The 20,771-nt window shown below is 44.0% G+C and overlaps 2 protein-coding genes and 1 long non-coding RNA gene across 4 annotated transcripts in view; 2 read left to right on the forward strand and 1 right to left on the reverse strand.

Moving 5' to 3' along the window:
• c16h1orf210 (chromosome 16 C1orf210 homolog) overlaps positions 1-5,286 on the forward strand; it is a 45,097-nt gene extending 39,811 nt beyond the window's left edge. For both annotated transcript variants that reach the window (XM_041207914.1, XM_041207916.1), the window contains exon 5: positions 2,288-5,286. In XM_041207914.1, the coding sequence (XP_041063848.1) occupies positions 2,288-2,625 (338 nt within the window). In that variant the 3' untranslated portion in view covers positions 2,626-5,286. The remainder of the gene's footprint in view (positions 1-2,287) is intronic.
• Positions 5,287-5,379: 93 nt separating this feature from the next.
• LOC121289022 lies at positions 5,380-9,376 on the reverse strand. The gene is made up of 2 exons (XR_005945479.1): positions 8,992-9,376; positions 5,380-6,997 (listed from the first exon to the last, which is right to left on the reverse strand). It is a non-coding gene; the product is annotated as an uncharacterized LOC121289022 (long non-coding RNA).
• Positions 8,663-20,771, forward strand: part of LOC121289020 (AP-1 complex subunit mu-1-like) — a 51,986-nt gene continuing 39,877 nt past the window's right edge. Inside the window, exons 1-2 of the mRNA XM_041207913.1 lie at positions 8,663-8,894; positions 20,375-20,531. Coding sequence (XP_041063847.1) covers positions 8,853-8,894; positions 20,375-20,531 — 199 coding nt within the window. The 5' untranslated portion in view covers positions 8,663-8,852. The remainder of the gene's footprint in view (positions 8,895-20,374; positions 20,532-20,771) is intronic.

Raw genomic sequence — 20,771 nt, forward strand, 5'->3', positions numbered from 1 at the left:
AAATGCGGATGGACTCCTCCATCATTTGCTCTAGCCTTCTGAGTGACTGTAAAATTTCTACAAGATATTCCACCGCCTGTCATTGCATCTCCAGTATTGAGTTGCAGGCCAGAGGATCGTCACCTGACTCAGACTGAGTGGTTGGCTGTTCTCCAGCAACCTTCTGAGTGCCGGAAACCTGGGCTGTCCCTGCCTCAGACTGCTCTGGGGACGTGTCAGTGAGGCGTTCCCCAGAAAGTGACCCCGAGCCTAATCTACAGCTGTACCCCACCGAGTTGTGTGTCTCTGAGCTGGTGGAGGGTGTGGGTGAGCGCAGTGATGGTTCTTCCACAGCTTCATCTTCAGGTGTGGCCTAGGGGCTCAGACTTATGCTGGGCTGTCTCGTGGTCCTCCATCTGCTGGCGCCTAGAAAATAGAGAACAGGGCTTCAGCTGATGAGCATGAGCAATATAAGACTGCACGTGACTCACTGTGATTGTCAGGATTTGATGATGTGATCCATACAAAGTTTCTAGGAGAGGCCGATCCCCCTTCCCCACAGGAGCAATCCCTGTCCTCCCCAGCCAGCTCGACTGCAGCCTCCTCAAACTCAGTGAGGGCAATGATCTTGGCTGTCCCTCCCCTGGTCTGTGATCTCTCGCGCCTACTGCGTGCCAGCTTGGCCTGTATGAAGGAGAAAAAAAGACATGTGATGAGAAGGGATGGAGCAGAGGTTGGCTGGGATGCATATTCCTTGTGTGTGGTGAGCACCCCCCGCCCCCCCGCCCCCCCACCCCCCCAAGAAGGTCCAAAGGATGGAGTGTGAGTAACATTATAGATAGGATGGTGGTGGTATAAAAGTTTCCGTGATAGAACGATATGTGTCCCCCGCTAATGGTTGTGTGATCCCTGAAGAGAGTAGCCATTTGAGTGCATGATGCCATGATGAGAGTTTGATATTGAAGGAAGTTGAAGGATGACTTACCCTGGCAGAGGGGATGTGACCATTCATCCTCTTCCTGAACCAGATGGCATTTCGTGCACAGTTGCCAGCCGCGCTGACCTCCTGTGTGATGACTTCCCAGGCCAGAGAGGTGACGCTGGTATGCTCCCTGGTGCCATGGTGCCAACCCTGGGATATAGGACATGACTCTGTGCCCGCACTCCTCTGATCAAGGCCTCAAGGGCCTGGTGGGTGAAGCTGGGTGCTGCGTTCTTCTTGAGGCTTACGGCCACCTTCTTGTGCTTGGAAAACATCTGTAACTGTCTCTTGGAGACAGGTGGACTAGAGGGAATGAGATGTATGTGTTTGACAGATGTTTAAGTATGGCGCCTGGACCTTCGAGCCTGCCAGTTGACAGCGGGTGGACGAATTGGCTCCCAATCCACCAGGCAATTTGGTCCAATTCTTGCCTGTGCATAATTAATGAGCTTCCAAGCATGGATTTGGGTGTGAGTTCCCACTATTCCAAGCAGTGGGGTGGGAACTGCTGAAACTGCCCATCACTGTACATAGTCTCATAAATGGAAAATTCCGCCCCAAGTCTCCTATTAGCCAAAAACTGAATGCTGAGAATCCATGGACTAGGGCTAACATTTATAAACGCAAAATACTGCGGATGCTGGAAATCTGAAACAAAAACAAAAATACCTGGAAAAACTCATCAGGTCTGACAGCATCTGCGGAGGGGAAGACAGTTAACGTTTTGAGTCCGTATGACTCTTCATCAGAACTAAGGAAATAGAGAAATGAGGTGAAATATAAGCTGGTAGAGGATGGAAGTGGGACAGGTAGAGCTGGATAGAGGGCCAGTGATAGGTGGAGCCAAAGAAGGGATTGCCAAAGATCTTCTTTGGCTCCACCTATCACTGGCCCTCTATCTTTGGCAATCTCTTCTTTGCCTCCACCTATCACTGGCCCAATTGACAATTAGACTGAACTGACTGAAAGGTGACCAGTAAATTTGCCTCTACACTTTTGTTGTAATTTGTGGCTAAAAAACATTCACAAAATCTTATTGAGTAGGTAGAGGCATGAAGATGTTGAGAGACAAATTCAATTTTCCCATCTGTTCATAACTTCTTCATATTTGGCAACAAATATGTTGTATATAGATCTAAATATCTCACATGCAGACTTTCACCACTATACTCAGCAGTATTGTACTCAATGTTTGTCATATTCTGTACAGTTTGCATGGATTCATGTTAAGTTAGTACAAATTTTTCTCTAAAGTGAGTACATAAATATTGATTGACGTGTATGTAGTTTAATATTTAATTGACATTATTTTATTGAAACTTCCAGCTTCAGATGCACCATCAAAAGAAGGAGGCAAGGGATGGCAGTATCTTGTTGCGGCTCTGGTAATTGCTATCACTTTCTCAGCCTTGATTGCTATTGGTGCGAAATTTAAACTCTTTCACAAATACCTCACCAGCTACAGCCACCAGCTACTACCAGAGCAAGATGGCACCAGTCGTGATGCAATTAGTGTGAACATGCCACGCAATAGTGAGATGGAGGACATTAGGGATAGAACTATGTATCCAGGTCTGGAGGAAGATGATGGATACATTGAGGACAATTATATTCAGACAGAAGTGAAAGCAGACGATGAGCAGGAGATGCATGTTTCCATTTAACAGAAATCAACAGGTCCTACCAGCTCAAACTCTTCCAAACCATTCTGTTGTACAGGGTATGTATTTTTTAAAAAGTCAACTTAATTGAAGGAGGCTCCAAGTCTTTTCCCTCTCTTCATTGTTTTAGATTAGATATTGCTCAATGTCATTGGAATTCACCAAAACTTCTCTCCACTGTTTATGTATAAAGAAATAAATCTGCAACTTTGGACCTAGGAATAAAAATAGATGATACTGAAAATGGATAGCAGATTCATCAGCATCTGTAAGGTCAAAGAGCAAGCTAACATTCTGATCACCAAGGTTCCAACCACAGCTGATTCAATGCCTGTACCTTCACCTCTTCCCACAACATTGACCAGAGACCCAAATACTAATCCACACAATACAGCAATTCAAACATACTTTCTCTAATTCATGCACGTAGCAATTGCCACTCATGGTGAGAACTCCTGTACGATCAGGAGATTGAGCACTGATTGGATGACTGCATTGTTGAACTTCTGACCTGTCTGCAGATGTTTTTGAGACCTCCATGTGGCTTGGCATTTGAACTCTCTCCCCACAATCCCACTCTAATGCTCCAGTTTGGACACTGTTTCAATGAAGTTCAACACAAGGCTGAAAAACAGTGTTTCATCTTTGATCTCTGGTATGAACACTGAATCTAGCAACTTTAGAGCTTAGTCATCTCCCCAGTTTTCTTCAGAGCAAGGTATGTTAACATTTTGGAATTAGATTCTTAATCAGATTACACTTCTGGCAGCGGTGTCCTCACTCTGCAACTTGGGTAGTCTTCTCTCTTCAGCTTGGATCATCCCACTTTTTTGTTTCCAGCATTCACTGTTTTCCATTTCAGATGGAATCCATCTGCAAAGCTTTTTTGGCTTTTTGGCTTTGGGCTCCTCTAATTGGTAGGATGTGATTGGTGGTAACCCACAAGAATCTGTTTTAGAGCCTCAATTATTCTCTGGTTTTATTAATGACTTAAATGATGGGATAGAAAGGCATATATCCAAATTTGCTGATGACACAAAGATAAGCAGTACTGCAAGCAGTGTAGATGGAAGCATAAAGCTACAAAGAGATATTCATAAATTAAGCGAATGGACAAAACTGTGACAAATGGATTTCAACATAGATAAATGTGAGATCATCTGCTCCGGACCTAAAAAGAAGAAAACAGGGACTTTCTAAATGATGGAAGACTAATAGGAAAAGAGGAGGTGCAAACAGACTTGAGGGGTTCCATCTTTAAAATGGCATGAACAGGTATGAAAAATAATCAAAAAGGCAAATGAAACTCAGTCTTTATATCTAGAAGATTAGAATACAAGGGATTAGAAGTCATGCTACAGCTATACAAAGCCCTGGTTAGATGACACCTGGAGCACTGGGAGTAATTTTGGGCACCAGACCTATTGTCCTTGGAAGGAGTGTAGCATACCTGGACTCTAAGGGTTAAATTACAAGGAGAGAATACAGAAACTAAGGTTGTATTCTGTGGAATTTAGAAAGGTTAAGAGGTGATTTGATTGAAGTTTTCAAGATATTATGGGAAACAGAAGGGTTAAATTGAAAGAAACTATTTCTGCTAGTTGGGAAGTCTAAGGCTAGGGAGCATAGTCTAAATATAAGTGTCAGACCTTTCAGGGGTGGCATTAGGAAACACTGCTATATATGAAGGGCGGTAGAAGTTTGGAACTCTCTTCCGCAAATGGCAATTGATGCTAGATCAACTGTTAATTTTAAATCTGAGATTGAAACATTTTTGATAATCAATGATATTAAGGGATATGCAGCAAGGGTGAGATATATGGAGTTAGGTCGTAGGTCAGCTCATGATTTCAATGAATAGTGGAACAGACTCGAGGGGCTAAATGGCATACTCTTGTTCCTATGGTTCATTCTAATAGTCACAGAGGGAAATGAAGGAAGTCTTCAAATGTTTGTGGATGAGGGAAAAAAGGATTTTCATTTTTATAGCATGTATCAGGACCTTAGGGTATCCTAAAGAGCTTTACAAACAATGAAGGTGCATGGTGTTTACGCTAATAAGGTATTGAAGGTGTTAAAATTTGAAAGGTGTCCAGGACTAGATGAAAGACATACTTTAGAATATCAAAAGTGGCTAGTGAGGAATTATTGAATTGAGTGATCATGATTTTTCAAAATTAATTGGAGACAGAAGCTCTAAATCCCTCTAGTTTGCATTCTTTTCCCATTCCCCAATATGTGGGAGTGAAGTTAGTTACAAATCTTCTATTATTCGTTAAAGCTTTTTAATACCTTGTTAATGAATTTTCCGAAAGAGCTTACACAGAATTACATAGAACTTGTAATTCTGCCAGTTGGGGAAACTAAACTTCAGCTAGCAACCAATTCACTCGTTCTGCTGGAGGTAGCTCAACAATACAGCAGCTAAGTTCTTTGGTGGATTATTATTTTCAGACAGATTTTTCTGCCTTGGTTCAGTGTTGCCTTTGGAAGGCCAAGGTTGTCTTTGAAAGCAGGCTGGGCTGGAGACTAAGCACCCACCCAAATAGGCTACCATTGGGCTTTTAAACTATGCCATGCCACTTCAATCAGTGAACAGAGGACAGCCCAGGGGCACTTCAAGCAGTTGATCAGCAAAGTGCCACTTAGTTGTATGCTTCATTCCACTCTATGGGAAATCGAATATTGCCAAAAAAAAAATTAGATGCTGAACTTAATTATTACATGTGCAAAGAAGGCTAAACAAAATCAAAGTAGTAAGGTGAAATCATTTTTACTACAAGCATCACAGTGAACAACGAACACAATTTTAAAAATCCATTCATAAGCTGTTTAATTATTTCTGATTTCAATCTTGGAGGTTAATCACATGCAGAAGCACAAATATTTGGCTTCTAATTTCATAGCTTTATTCCAACATGAGGACATAGCTGAGGCAATCAGTGGGGGTTCACAAATCTGTTGCTCTGCTTAAATTTCTATAATTTTCCAACATCTGAAGCTGGTCATTATTTCAACATAAGCAAAATACCGCAGATGCTAAAGTCTGAAATATAAACAGAAGTTGCTGGAAACACTCAGCTGGTGATACAGCATCTGTGAAGAGAGAAACAAAGTTAATATTTCAGGTCGATGACCTTTCACCAGGACTGGCAAGGGTTATTGATGTAACAAGTTTTACGCAAATACAGAGGGAGGAAAAGGAGGGAGAGAAAGAAAGAACAACAGTGAAGATCTGTCATAGGGTGGAAGGCAGGAGAGGTTATATTGCAAAAGAAATGATGAGGTAAGGGCAAAGGGAATGGTAATGGAACAAGAAAGAAAAGATCTAAGGAAGTTGAAAATGGCTGCAGTTTTTACGATTTGAAATTGTTGAACTCAATATTGAATCTGGAAGGCTGTAAATTGCCCAATCGAAAGATGAAGTACTGTCCCTTTAGTTTCCATTGAGCTTCATTTAAACAGTGTAAGTGGCCAAAGAGAAAAAAGGTCAGAGTGGGACTGGGATGAAGAATTAGCCATTACTTAACCAGTTCATGGGTTCTTCAGCCACTTCAAGAGGCACAAAATGGGCATTTCTGCATGTCATGTTTCTGCTGATAAAGATGATTCAATTCTATGGAACAATTCAGCTATCAAAAAAACAATTAGCATTTCTGTTGATGCCATTTAGAATAAACTGGCAATGGTGAGATTACCACTCAAGTTTCCACATCCATAAAACATTCCCAATTGTGTTTGTGTGAAAATATACCCATATTGGAAAAGACTTGTTTTTTAAAAACACACAGTTGTTGTACTGTAATTATGATGTCTCACTGCTGCAGTCCTGATACAGCATAAGATTTCGGTAATGCAGTGTGCCACTGCTATATCCTAGCTGTAAAATCTCAACAATATAAGATGTGAAATGTGTACTGTCTCACTCTTATAATAAAGAGGTTGCATGTTAATTAAAGGAGCAATTGATGGACAACCAAAGCTCCTTCAATATGATCTTATTCAGGAAATGTAAATAAATATGTTTTATACAAGTGATTACTATGCAAAGGTTTATAATTTCAATGCATTGTAATAATATTGTGTGATTGATTTTGCTGATTTTGAAACTGAAATAATTGACATGATGGAAATTGTATTGCATTGTACTGAGTGTATTCCCTGCAGCATTTAACATTCAGTAAATAAAACTAATAATATGTACTTGTTTTTATGCAGTATCTTGTCACATCAAAGCACTTCATAGTTGGTTTGTTTTGAAATTCAGTCATCCTGCCGCAGCAGCATCTCATGAACAGTAACGAGTTAATCTGGTTTTCATAGTATTGCGGAAGGGAGAAATGTTGTCACAATTCCAGGAGAGTTTTCTTGTCTTCTACAAACAGAGCACAGAGTCGTTAATATTTGCCAGAACAGGAGAAAGATGCAGAGGGGGGAAAGGGAGGAGGGACTGAGTAGGAAAGTGTTCCTTAAGGTAGTTTCCTAGGCCCGACCATCTTCAGCTGCTTCATCAATGACCTTCCATCATAAGGTCAGAATTGGGGATGTTCACTAATGATTGCACAATGTTCAGCACCATTCACAACTCCTCAGATACTGAAGAAGTCCATGTCCAATGCAGCAAGACCTGGAAAATTGGGTTGACAAGTGGCAAGTAACATTCACACCACACAAATGCCAGACAATGACCATCTCCAATAAGAGAGAATCTAGCCATTGCCCTTGACATTCAATGGCATTACCATTGCTGAATCCCCCACTATCAACAGCCTGGGGATTACCATTGACCAGAAACTGAACTGAACTATCCATATAAATACTGTAGCCACAAAAGCAGGTCAGAGGATAGGAATCCTGTGGCGAGCAACTCATCTCCTGACTCCCCAAAGCCTGTCCACCATCTACAAGGCACAGGTCAGGGGTCCGATGGAATACTCTCCACTTGCCTGGATAAGTTCAGTTCTGACAACACTCCAGAAGCTTGATACCATCCAGGACACCTTGACTGGCACCACATCTACAAACATTCACTCCCTCCACTACCAATGCACATTGGCAACCGTGTGTACCATCTACAAGACGCACTACAGAAACTCACCAAGGCTCCTTCAACAGCACCTTCCAAACCCATGACTAACTACCATCTAGAAGGACAAGAGCAGCAGAGACATGGGAACACCACCACCTGGAAGTTCCCCTTCAAGCCACTCACCATCCTGACTTGGAAATATATCACCGTTCCTTCACTGTCACTGGATTAAAATCCTGGAACTCCCTCCCTAACAGCACAGTGGGTGTACCTACATCAGATGGACTGCAGCAGTTCAAGAAGGCAGCTCACCACCACCTTCTCAAGGGCAATTACAGATGGGCAACAAATGCTGATTTAGCTAGTGATGCCCACATCCCATGAACGAATAAAAAAAAGGTGGAGGGGAAAGGAAGCAGGGCGGAAGGGGAGGAGAGTGGTAGGGAGGGACAGAGAGGGAAGGAGGGGAGGGACAGAGAGGGAAGGAGGAGAGGGACAGAGAGGAAAGGAGGGGAGGGACAGAGAGGGAAGGAGGAGAGGGACAGAGAGGAAAGGAGGGGGGGGGACAGAGGGAAGGGGAGAGGGTGGGGGAGGGGGAGGGGGTGGGGGAAGGGGAAGAGGAGAGGGTGGGAACGGGGAAGGGGAGAGGGTGGGGAAGGGGAAGGGGAGAGGGTGGGGGAGGGGGAAGGGGAGGAGGGACAGCCAGTAGGGGTGGAGAAGGGAATGGTGAAGAAGGGTGGGGTGGAGGGGGAAGAGGAGGAGGGACAGAGAGAAGGGGAGGAGGGATACACAGGGAAGGGGTGGAGAGGGAAGGGGATGAGGGACAGTGGCAGTGGAGAGTTAGGAAAGGAAATCCATTTTCTGATTAATGTTGTGATTGGTATACAGTATTGGTCTGTGTGTAGAACTATTACTGTGTATAAACTGTATATCTATAATATATTTACGCCTCTGTATCTATTTTTGCATCTAAATTTCCCTTGTGCATGTAGTTGAGTACTTCTGTATACGAATGTTTATGTGCTGTATTTATCCACGGATGGCTGCTACTATTTGATCATGCCCAGCTCCCTGGAGTTATAAAGCTGTCGGTATCGGTGTCCATGACGCGGAGGATACGGAAACAAGTAAGACTATCCTAGCAAGGCGACATCCCCTGCGGGAAACAGGGACTTGGCTTTTCTGAGCTGCTCTGAGAATCATGTCAGCCTCGGCTGTGTTCGTACTCGACCTCAAGGGGAAGGTAAGGCCCGGGGAGTCTTGCTGGGTGTTAATAAATGCTTTATTAGCGGTTAGATAGCGAGTGGGGGTGGGAAGCTTGGTAGGGACAGGTATACTACCTGAGGATGCAGGTGAGTCAGCGTCAGTTTCACCTGAGTTTGGCAATTTCACTTGCAAGCGCAGAAATTCTGTTTGCGAAAAAGTCTGGAAACTTAATTGCAGGTAAAGTTTTTGTTTCTCTGGGTCTGACGGATTCTCGAGCATCCACAGAAGGCGTTCGTTTCGTCTTGAAAATGGAACAAAAGTTACGGCTGGAATTCAATATAGAACTAATAAGGATTAGTTTCATCATGGCTGTTTCAGTGTCCTTGAAACTCCTCCTCCCACACTGACACATGCTGATGTCCGTATCTTGGGTGCCGGATTAGTCCCTTAAGACTCAGTGTCAGCAAAGACACAGTAAACATAAAGGCTTTTCAATGTGCATTGGATACAACTCGCAAACAAGTGTGAACGCTTTGCCCCCTTGTCGCCCCTGGGGATTCCTGATCGTGGTGTTAAACTCTGCGGACTCCTCCCCCCAGGATTTGTGCCAGCGATATTAAACCCTCCGCATATTTCTAGCCGAAGGATTGCTACTATTAACATCTGTTTACATTCCCTTCCCGAAACATCTGTGCTACTGATGTCACACAAACAAGATACTAGACTCAACTGTGTGTAACGAGTTGACCAAGGGCGGGGACATTGTTCATTCCAAAAAAAATACTGAGATGCACAGGAGGGGGTGCACAGGAGATTCACCAGGATGTTGCCTGGGATGAAACATTTAAGTTATGAAGAGAGGTTGGATAGACTTGGGTTGTTTTCATTGGAGCAGAGAAGACTGAAGGGTGACCTGATCGAGGTGTACAAGATTATGATGGGCATAGACAGGGTGGATAGGGAGCAGCTGTTCCCCTTAGTTGAAGGGTCAGTCACGAGGGGACATAAGTTCAAGGTGAGGGGCAGGAGGTTTAGGGGGGATGTGAGGAAAATATTTTTTACCCAAAGGGTGGTGACGGTCTGGAATGCGCTGCCTGGGAGGGTGGTGGAGGCGGGTTGCCTCACATTCCTTAAAAAGTACCTGGATGAGAACTTGGCACGTCATAACATTCAAGGCTATGGGCCGAGTGCTGGTAAATGGGATTAGGTAGGTTGGTCAGGTGTTTCTCACATGTCAGTGCAGACTTGATGGGCCGAAGGGCCTCTTCTGTGTGATTCTGTGATCATATCCTTTCAGTAGTTGCCCCTGTGCCTCTTTTGCGTGTTAAAGCTTTTGCAAATTCCCTCTTTGGGTTGCGCTGTCACCATGGAGTATCAGTACTGGAGTAGGAAGGAACTGATCTGGGCAAGCTACACTTAACCCAAATTGGAGCGAAGGTCCTTGTGGAAAGGGTATTAAGACTATTGAAAGAATTTTCAACTAGTTATGAAGGGAGGTGTGGCAAAGGAGAGCATTCAGGCCTTCAGCCGTGTTCCACCATCAGTTCTGTAACCCATGCCTAACTAAACGGTGGGTATGCATTGTGTGGTTAGGTACTGATGGGCATCAGGTATTACTGATTCGCATGACGTTGGATTTCTTTACCTTGAATTTCATTCCCCATATATTGGCCCATTTCTGAAGGCTAACCTCATCTGCTGCTTCAGTGATGATTCTGTAGACTTGGCAGTCATCTGCAAAGAGTCTGATCTGGCTTGATATTCCATCCTGAATGTAATTTATAAAGAGAAGCGGGCCCAGAATGCTACCGAGGGGCACACCACTTAAGACTGGTTTCTGTGGCATGATGTTGTATGTGCCTGCATGCAATTGTAGTGTAAAGGTGCTCGCCAGCTTAAGGGTTAATGTGGGACTGGAGAATAGCACCGCCCAAGGTATGATGCATAGAGCCACATGGTAATAGACTGAGAGAACACACTAGAAGCAGCCTACCTGCATGGCAGCAGTACCATGCATGACATTAACTGGGATCTGTACATAGTTAGAGATTAACAATAAATTGTTCACATTTAAACATAGAAGTCTCAAGACCTCATCATTGAGACATCAAATGAACCCACAATGCAACAGTTTCCAGTCTGAGGCTCTTGCTGTTTGGTAAGAAATGTTCTTATCCAGCATGTGATGTGAGCAGTCATGTGATGAGAATGGGGTAACAGGTGGCTGAAGGCAGCTCCCGTGATTTCTGTGGTTCATCCCTGTGGAAATTGCTGATGTTGGGTTGAAGGGGTCAGCTTTTTGATTGTTGAGCATTTTGAGGTTTTCTCTGATGCTCAACATACATTTGAAATGTCTAAACCCAGAGGCAAACACAATCAGAAAGAAACCGGGCCTGGTGCTTTTATAACTGCGCTGTCCGATATTATAGCTGGTAACAACATGAATTTAATTCTGTCAGCACACTTGCTGACTTACAGAGCACTGTTCTCGCTTAATTTGCTGGACTCCGTTCGGAACTGTGTTCCTCTGTTGCTGCTCTACAAGCCTCTCTCTGTTTCTACTCTACAAGTCTCTGTTGCCTCCTTCAATCAAAGACTGCGGGATGTTGAGCAATCTGCTACTGACTTGAATGACAGAATTGTGGCTCTGGAGCCCCGCTGCACCCAGCTGGAAGCCGAAAAATGCTAAATTGTTGACAAAGGTGGATGACCGGGAGAATTGCAGCCAAAGGCAAAATGCAAGGATTCTCTCAGTGCCCGAGGGTACAGAACAGGGAAGCCCTACAACTTTTACTGATGCATTTCGTTTGGAGGTTTTTGGCCAGAAGAGTTTCAATTCACCATCTGTAGTGGATTGAGCCCAATGCTCTTTGGCGTCGTGCCACAGCATGGTGGGCCCCCAAGAGCCCTTAAGACTGCATCACTATAGAGTGAAGGAGCAAATTATGCATCTGTCTAGAGAAAAGGGCCAACTATACTTTTGTTGAAGCAAGATATTCATCTGCCTTGACCTCAGCGTGGATCTAGCCTGCCATCATGGAGAATATAAATTTGTTAAAGCCCAGTTCATAAATATGGCTTTCTTCACGCAAATGGATACTTTATAGAACTTAATATTACTCCAGGTATTTTCTTTGCTACTGTCTGGGATGAAATAAAGAATTTAGGAAGAACCTCTTTACACAGAGAGTGGTGGAAATGTGGAACTCACTTCCATATAATAGTTGAAGCAGACATGAGGAAGAAAGGAATAGAGGTATATGGGGGCAGGGTAAGAATAAGTGAAGGGAGGCTTGTGTGCAGTACAAACACCAGTTGGTTTGTTTCTGTGCTGTAGGTACCTTAATTCTATGAAAAGGCAGTTTGTAAACACAATTTCTAGCTCAGGTAAATTAAAACCAGATAGCCCAACTAATGAGACTAAGTGCTGCTTCGTTTTTAAGAATGGTCAAAAGCATGGTATTAAAAATGATCATTGCATTAGAATGATATTTAGAGAAAAAAGCATGCAAAGCACCAAAAACTAGAAGCAATATATCCAAGCCAGAGTGAATTTCTAACTGTGTTATGATAGTATGTTTTCCTGTTTGGGAGCTGGTATGCATCCCTCGGCACTAACCCTGTGTTATTTAGAGTTCGCTCTTTGTTTCTCGATGTATATGGCATTGAAGATACCACAGAGGATTAAATATCATAACAAATAGCAGCCAACTTGGCTTTAGGTTTTAGGTGTCAGCTTTGCATTACTGATAACACCGGTACTTCTGAATAAGATGGTTGTGGGTTCTAAGATTGACTCCAGGATTTAAGCAAGTAATTTAGGCTGAGACTTCAGCACAATTCTGAGAGAATATCGCATGGCAGTTCTTTGGTGTTCTGGCTAACATTTATTCATAGGAGCATAGGAAATAGGAACAAGAGTAGGTCATTGTGTCTGCTCCACCATGTTAACAGATCATGGCTGATCATATACCTCGATGCCATTTTCCCCCACTATCTCCGTACCCCATATTCCTCAGCCAACATCACCAAAGCAGATTACTTATTATTCATCTCTTTGCTGTTTGTAGGATCTAGTTGTACACAAAATGGTTGCCTTGTTTGCCACACAACGGCAGTAATTACATTCAAAAGTAAGTCTTTGGCTGTACAGTGTCTTGGCACATCCCAAGGCTGTGAATGAAATGTAGGTTTTTTGCTTTCTTTTTCTCAAATTGAGATTTTTCCTGACCAATAGTATCAACTTCTTCATGGAGGTGACATCTCAAGATTTCTCTATGGTAGGCCTTCCTGAAATCCTTTGATCAAGTTCCTTACATTAGACAACCATACATGGTTAAAACAATAAAAATAAATTCACCTGAAATCTGAAACAATAAGGAACTGTGTGAAGGACACAAAGGAGCAAGTACTCGTTAGGAATGTGTCTCAGAAAGATAAGGGAAAAGAATTTAACTAAACAAAGATCAGTTCTGGGATCTACATTGTCTTTAATTTGCATCTAGATCTGGAAGCTCCATGTTCACAAATTTAATCAAACTGAAGAAATTCAGCTCTACACTAGAGGAAACAGGCACGGATTTATAAAATGAGTTACAGAAAATAGCCAATGGGCAGAACAATGGTGGATGAAATTTAATACTGATATATAAATATTAGTTACTGAAAAAAAATGGGTGGCATAATCTGTGAACTGCTGTCAAAACATCTGAAGGTGAGTTTGAAAGAGATCTGAGCATGTTTCAAATGGGGATTCAAATGAACCAGAAGAGTTTATTAATTAGAATGATCTGGGATTAAAGAATTTGGTGCATGAATGTACAGAAACGCATTAAGCTAGAGTCACAAGTCAGTGATGCAGTTAAGGCACATTAATGTTTATGCTAAATTATCTGGCTTTATTGGGGAAATTCCATCCCCCATTATATTAATACTAATGGTAGCAGTCTCTAATAGCCATCAGTCATTTTGTCATATTATTGGTGCTATTTGTACAATCTGCACTTCACTGTGTTTAGTTTGATGTGGGCTTTTATAAAAACTCATGGGATGTGGGCATCTCTGGCTAGGCCAGATTTATTGCCCATCTCTAATTGCCCTTGAGAAGTTGGTGGTGAACTCTCTTCTTGAACAGTTGCAGTCCATGTGATGTAGATACTCCCACAGCATTAGGGAGTTGCAGGACTTTGGCCCAGTGATGATGAAGGAATGGCCATATATATTCAAGTTAGCATGGTGTATGACTTGGAGGGAAATTGGAGTATTATTGTTCTCATGTACCTGCTGTCCTTGTCCTTCTAGATGGCAGAGGTTGTGAGTTGGGAAGATGCTGCCAAAGAAGCCATGACAAGTTGTTGTAGTACATCTTCTGGATGGTACAGACTGCTGCCACAGTGAGTCAGTGGCAGAGCGGGGTGAATGTTAAAATGGTATATGGGGTGTCGATCAAACAGGTTGCTTTCTTCTAGATGGTGTTGAGTTTCTTGAATGTTGGTGGAGCTGCAGTATTCCAGGCAGCTAGAGAGAATTCCATTACAGTCTTGATTTGTATATGATGTAAAGCCTTTAGGGAGTCAGCATCTCTGACCTGCTCCTGTAGCCACAGCATTTAAATGGCTGGCCTAGTTCAGTTTCTGGGCAATGATAACCACAGGATGTTGATGGTGAAGTGTTTGATGATGGTAATTCTATTGAATGTCAGGGGAAGGTGGTTAGCTTTCTTTTGTTGGAGCTGGTTATTCTTTGGCATTGTGTGGATTCCCATGGAATTCCAGCAAAGCTCAATGTGTGTTAAGTCCTTGATGTCTCTAATCTGAGCTCAGATGACTTTGGGGGAAGGTAGTATGGTACTATCACAGAAGCAATTGGGCTGCCTATTTTCAGGTGTTCTGTGTACTTCTAGTGCAAAGAACTGACCCCATATTCTAAACACTTCTTTAAGTCATTCGCATGTTACTCAACACTATGACCTTGATAACAACTTGCAATTCATTACATCTCTTTTCAGTTTCTTTAGCAGAAAGGATGTGAAGGCATTAGTGGGGTTGCAGAAAAGATTTATGTGAATGGTTCCATGGACGAGGAACGTCAGCTATGTGGATAGATTGAGGAAGTTGGAATGGATCCCCTTGGAATAGAGAAGATTAAGAGGAGATTTGATAGAGGTATTCAAAATCATGAAGGGTATGACAGAGTTGTTGAGGAGAAACTGTTCCCATTGGTGAAAGGATCAAGAAACAGAAGGCACAGATTTAAGGTAATTGGCAAAAGAAGCAATGGAGACATGAGGGAAAACTTTTTCTCACAAGAAACTCTACCTGAGTGTGGTGGAGGCAGGTTCAACCGTGGCATTCAAGAGGGTATTGGATTAATATTTGAAAAGGAAGAATGTTCAGAGCTACTGAGAGAAGGTGGGGGAGTGATTCTAGGTGAATTGCTCCTTCAGAGAGCCAGCACAGACACAACGGGTCAAATGGCTACCTTCTTTGCTGTAACCTAACAGCATTGTGGGCGTACCTACACCACATGGACAGCAGCGGCTCGAGAAGGCAGCTCACCACCAACTTCTCAAGCGCAATTAAGGATGAGCAATAAAAATGCTGGCTTAGCCAGTGACAGCCACATCTCATGAATGAATTAAAAAGAACATTCTATGATTCTAGCGAGGAACCATGAATGTGGTGGATGGCCTATTTTCCCTCAAACTCTTCCATCCAATATTCCTGATCTTTAAAACAATGGTTACACTGTGGATTGATGTAAGGTGGCAGAATTGTGGCATTTTCCATCAATGTGCAAGTTTCTACACCTATGGTCATAGACCAGTTGGACACTCATGAGAATAGAACAACATTTTGTTCATGAAGAGGGTAACATTGGTGACAGTGGTATATACGGGCATCAGAATTACATGAATTTTGGCCAATCTAACTAGGTGTTAAAAGTCAAGGGTGATATTTTTAAGTAATCTGGTGGAGCAGATTGCACTTCATACCTCCTGCCCCCCCATTATAGAACCGACCCCAATTTCAAGCCATATATTTCAATAAGATGCAGCTTTAAGAAGCTCTGAATAAGTTTAGTTTTGAAAACAGCCTAATATCAAAGAAGCAATGTAATTGATGGAAACTAACAAAATAGTTATACACATTGGGCAGTATTTAATGGAGATGACATGAGTCTCATCCACTGGCTGGAGAGCTGACGAGAGCCCCATGACACCTCTTTTAGGAAAGGCCCGCCACTTTAAGTGTCAATCTGGGCTCTGGGTTGGCCTTTCCCAGGATCAAGAATGTCAGGGGTGGATGAGCCACCCACTGAGATCTACCAGCCAATCAGAGGCCAGCAGCTCTTTGTTGCTCAGACATGGGGCTGGGGTGGGTGGGATGGTTGCTGCTGGTACTACACCCACTCAAAGCCTAGGATCACCGAGGGACCCAGGCCACAGGTGAGTGATGGCAGGAGAGGGATTGCAGTGGAGGGGGTTGAGGGAGGTTGGTAGCAAGGACTGGGTGTTAGCTCTCAGTGGGTCACCCCACTTCCCAATGTTGGATGCCCCCGAACAGGCACTGAGAGCCTGACAATGGGGAACCACCCTGGGACCCCGTGGGTTTGATTTTTTGGGCTTCCCGCATGGTGTGTCCCCTAACCACTGACGAGTAAATACCATTGGTGGTGGGATGAGACCCTTCAGTTGGTGGCAGGGTGGGAAGGCCATCCATGAGCATTAAATTCCAGCCAGTAAGTTTAACAAAAAGATGGCTCCCTTTAAGAAAAGGATACAAAATTATGGTCGAACTGCCCATGCAGTGCCTGTTTTAAATGATACACAATGTCTAAAGCATTCTTTAGGTACTCTGACAACATTAGCATATTTTTAGGAGCCATAATGAACCTTATGCATGAAAGGTGTAAGGGCAAGTCAGGATGGCATTATGAACCGTGTTGTGCAATAGAAGGGAACTGACTCCTGGCCTCATGTTTAATAATACAAGTTGCACCATTCATCATATCATTAGCCCCTTGACATATTACTTTCGGGTGTGAGCTACAACATGAATACAATTCGAACTGGTGATGAGTAAATTTAGGACTGATATAATTAGCATTTGGAGTCGATTTCACGATGACTAGCAGGTTAAAAACCTTACAGCTTTTTAAGTAGAGGCCACAATGGGGGTGCTGGCTTTAATTTTTTTAATGTTTGAACTAAGATGGGCTTAATGTGCTTCCTGGTAGATCTTAACTTGTCACAGTCGGAGCTGCTGCCTCCTCACTATATTTTGGATATTTGCTTAATTTTTGAAATGGTTAATTTAAGAATCAACAATTACAACTTCATCAAAATTAACTCTAGAGCTGGGACTGAAATTCTGCCCGAGTTACATTAAATTTCCATTGAAGTTACTTTCTGTCCAAAATTGCTGAAAATTGCCTTAACATTAGTAAATTCATTAGCTCTTATGCCATCCAAAATTACGATTTTTGGGCTGTTTATTTGTACGTGATCTGAGCTTTCTTTCAACCTTTTTTTTGGTCCATGTCAATGATATGTGACCATTGCTCAAGGTCAAATAATTGGTGTATGCTTGCAGTCCATAATGAATATCGTGTATAATACATCCCATGATACTAGGATATCTGACTTGACATGACATTATCCATCAATCCATAATTGTGAATGTAGGCTTGGGCTGGAATTTTCCGGCCCCATTGGCGTCGGGCGCCAATCCGGGCAGGGACGGGGGGTACAATATGGCGAGGGTGCCAAAAAAAAGTTTTATGCCGTCAGGAAACTGGTTTGTGATCATCTCCGCTCCACCCGTGTTTTTCGTTGCCGCAAGTCGGGAACATCATTTTAATATTTTTGCATCTAATTATAAGTCTCGATCGCCGGAATCATCCCCCCAACGTCAAATTTACTGCCAACATCGGCGTGACTTCAGAACAGCGTGCTTCATGCACCTGATGAGCTGAACTTCGAGGGGAACTCAGGAGTGAGTGCACACAAACTGGTGCAGCGATCGCCCGCAGGACATTAGCGGGGGGGCACAGGCAAGTTTCTTTTCCCCAGCTGGCTTTCAATGCGTTGCTGGGGCAAAGGCTCCAGTGTGGGTCAGACCAGGGGTGGGTGGGGCGGGGGCAAGGCAGCACAGACTGAAGGATGTACTCAAGCACATGCCGGGTAGGGGTGGGGGGAGAGGCCGGTGAGGGAAGCGGCCAGTACTTGGAAAAGCTTGTCAAAAGTGAGCATTCTTCCACAGCTGAGACCATTCAACTGCAGCTCCATTGACATACTTGAAGCCAGGCCTCTGAAACTTTTCTGCCCACTCAAGCAATGCAAAAGCATGAAAATGTCACCAAATGCTCCAGAACTTTTCACTCCCTCGGGCACAGACTGCAAATTAATGTGCATTTTAGGGGGGTAGCAGAGCAATTGGCTGACTGGGCAAGTTATACAATCCCCTTGTGAAAGGTGCCATGGCACAGGCATTGGTGGAGGCACTCAGCCCCTTGCAATGCCTTTATTATATGTGTGGACCTGTATCATTATGGTTCAAGCTAACAGAGCAACCTTGCAGTGCAGGTTAGGAGGATGCCTGTGCCTGAGCTGAGAGTGCAGCATGCAGTCCCAAAAGCCAAAGCTGCCATCAGTCAGTCAATTGGAGTGGGGTGGAGGTGGGTGGGATTTTGGTCAACCAATGAGCTACACACTGGCCATCCAGGTGGTTGTCAGCACTCTCCTGCATGTATGAAGGGGCCTTCAGCCTTAACCAAGAGAGGTTCTTGAGACACATGCATCTAACCCACGCGTCTCTCTTATCCTGCAGGAAGAAAACATCAGGGTCATGAAGCCTGGCAATTTAGCAGTACACCTCATGGCTTACAGAGACCAGAGAAGAAGAAGAAGAGAGTAACGGAGGCACCTGGCTTGGCAAAGGGGGAAGCATCAGCCTCAAGATGAAGGGGGGGGCGGGGCCTGTCGTGCACGTAGCTGAAGATCCACAGCGAACTGTCGCTTATAGGTGCCTCACTAGACTCAAGGTCTATGGATGGTGCCTGTCATTTCTGCAGATGACTGAGAACCAATGTTGCTGAAGGCTGCGCATGTCTAGGGAACTAGTCGGCCACATATGCCACCTGCTGCAGGATCTGGCACCATGGGGACATGGAGGGCATCCACTGCCAGTGGCTGTATAAGTGACTGTCGCAATCAATTTTCACGCCACTGACTCCTTCCAGGGCTCCACAGGTGACCTGTGTGAGATCTTGCAAGTCTCCATGCACAAGTGTATCCAGGAGGCCATATTCACGCAGGCACAGAACTTTGTGCAGTTCGACCGGGATCAGGAAGTAAGAGTGCTAGGATTTGCGCAGGTCTCAGGTTTTCCACAGGTGTAGAATGCCATCGACTGCACTTACATGGCACTTAGATCTCCATGGCAACAAGCAGTCAACTACTTCAACTGCAAGGGCAACTCACTGAATGTTCAGCTGGTGAATAACCACCACAAACACATCCTGCAGATCTGCGCATGATTCCCAGGGAGTATCCATGATTCCTACATCCTTAGCACGATTCACAAGGCAGATGAAGGTGTTTGTGAGAGAGTGAATGGTGATGTCCCTTGAACTGGCAGTGAGGGAGATCCCTGTAGATGTGTGTTGGATGAGTGTGTGAGTTGAGAGTGGTGAGAAGAGCGACTGACCCTGGTGGAATGGAGATCATTCATCCTCTTTTGGCACTGGGTGGCTGTCCTCTTTTGTGGGGCATTGGTGCTGACCACCACTGCCACTGCCTCCCATGCTGGATTGACGGCCTTGCTTGATGGTCTTCACCCAGAGCAGGGTTAGAGGACTTCACGGCGGGCCTCCACTGCGTTCAGTAGGCGCCTGAGGGAGGCATCTCTAAATTTGGGGGCAGCATCTTTCCTCACTTTGGCAGCAGCAGCTTCCGATCCCTTAAAGAGAGCTAGCTTTGTGCAGGGGCAGCCTTTAAATGTGGCACCCAGATTACTAATGGCCTGAGGTGACAGCAGGGCGGGCCAATCAGAGGCCACCCCGCCAGGATTACATTATTAATGAGGCGGGGTGTGTCGAGAATGGGACGATACACTGCAGAAACCTGCCATTGTAGCCGGCAGGTAAAACATCTGTTTTCTTGCCCACTACAGCACTTTGTGCAAATCTGGGACGATTCCGCCCCTGGAGTAGACTTTGTAATGACTGAGAGGTGTAAACCTTTGATCTTTTCAATAGTTTATAAGAGGGCACAGAGGAGAAGGATGGCTTTGCCTTTTTTTTTGCTTAATATAGGGAAAAAAATAGGAGAATAAGTTCCAGGTGATCAGGATGAATTGAATAACTCTACCAAAGAGCCAGTGATGGGCCTGATGATTTCTTTCATGCTGTGTTATTCTATGATTCCATGAGACTCGTGAATTGTAATTCATTTTCTGCAGGTGTTAAATATTCATTTCAGGTTCAGTTCTTAAACTTCATTGTTTCTTTTGTCAGGTTCTAATATGCAGAAACTACATGGGTGATGTGGATATGAATGAAATTGACTACTTCCTGCCGATGCTGATGCAGAAGGAGGATGAGGGAACTAGTTCCCCATTCCTCATCCATGGACGTGTTCACTTCCTCTGGATAAGGCACAATAACCTGTACTGTATCCTTCAAAGTGGTGGATCTGGGGTAGTGGAGAACCCTTTTTTTTTGTAACCTTCTGGATTAGAGCAGTGTATGAGGGAGATATTGGAGGGGATTGTGGAATCCTATTCTGTTTACCAACATGGTGGATCTGGTATCTAGACTCATGTGGCATAGACCGAAGCCACTTGGCCCATCGTGCCTGTGCAATCATGCAGGCTGGAGGCCCTCTGGCAATTTGTATTGCAGCCCTCGCTTG

Source organism: Carcharodon carcharias, chromosome 16, assembly GCF_017639515.1.
Source record: "Carcharodon carcharias isolate sCarCar2 chromosome 16, sCarCar2.pri, whole genome shotgun sequence".
NCBI classification, from domain to species: Eukaryota; Metazoa; Chordata; class Chondrichthyes; order Lamniformes; family Lamnidae; genus Carcharodon; species Carcharodon carcharias.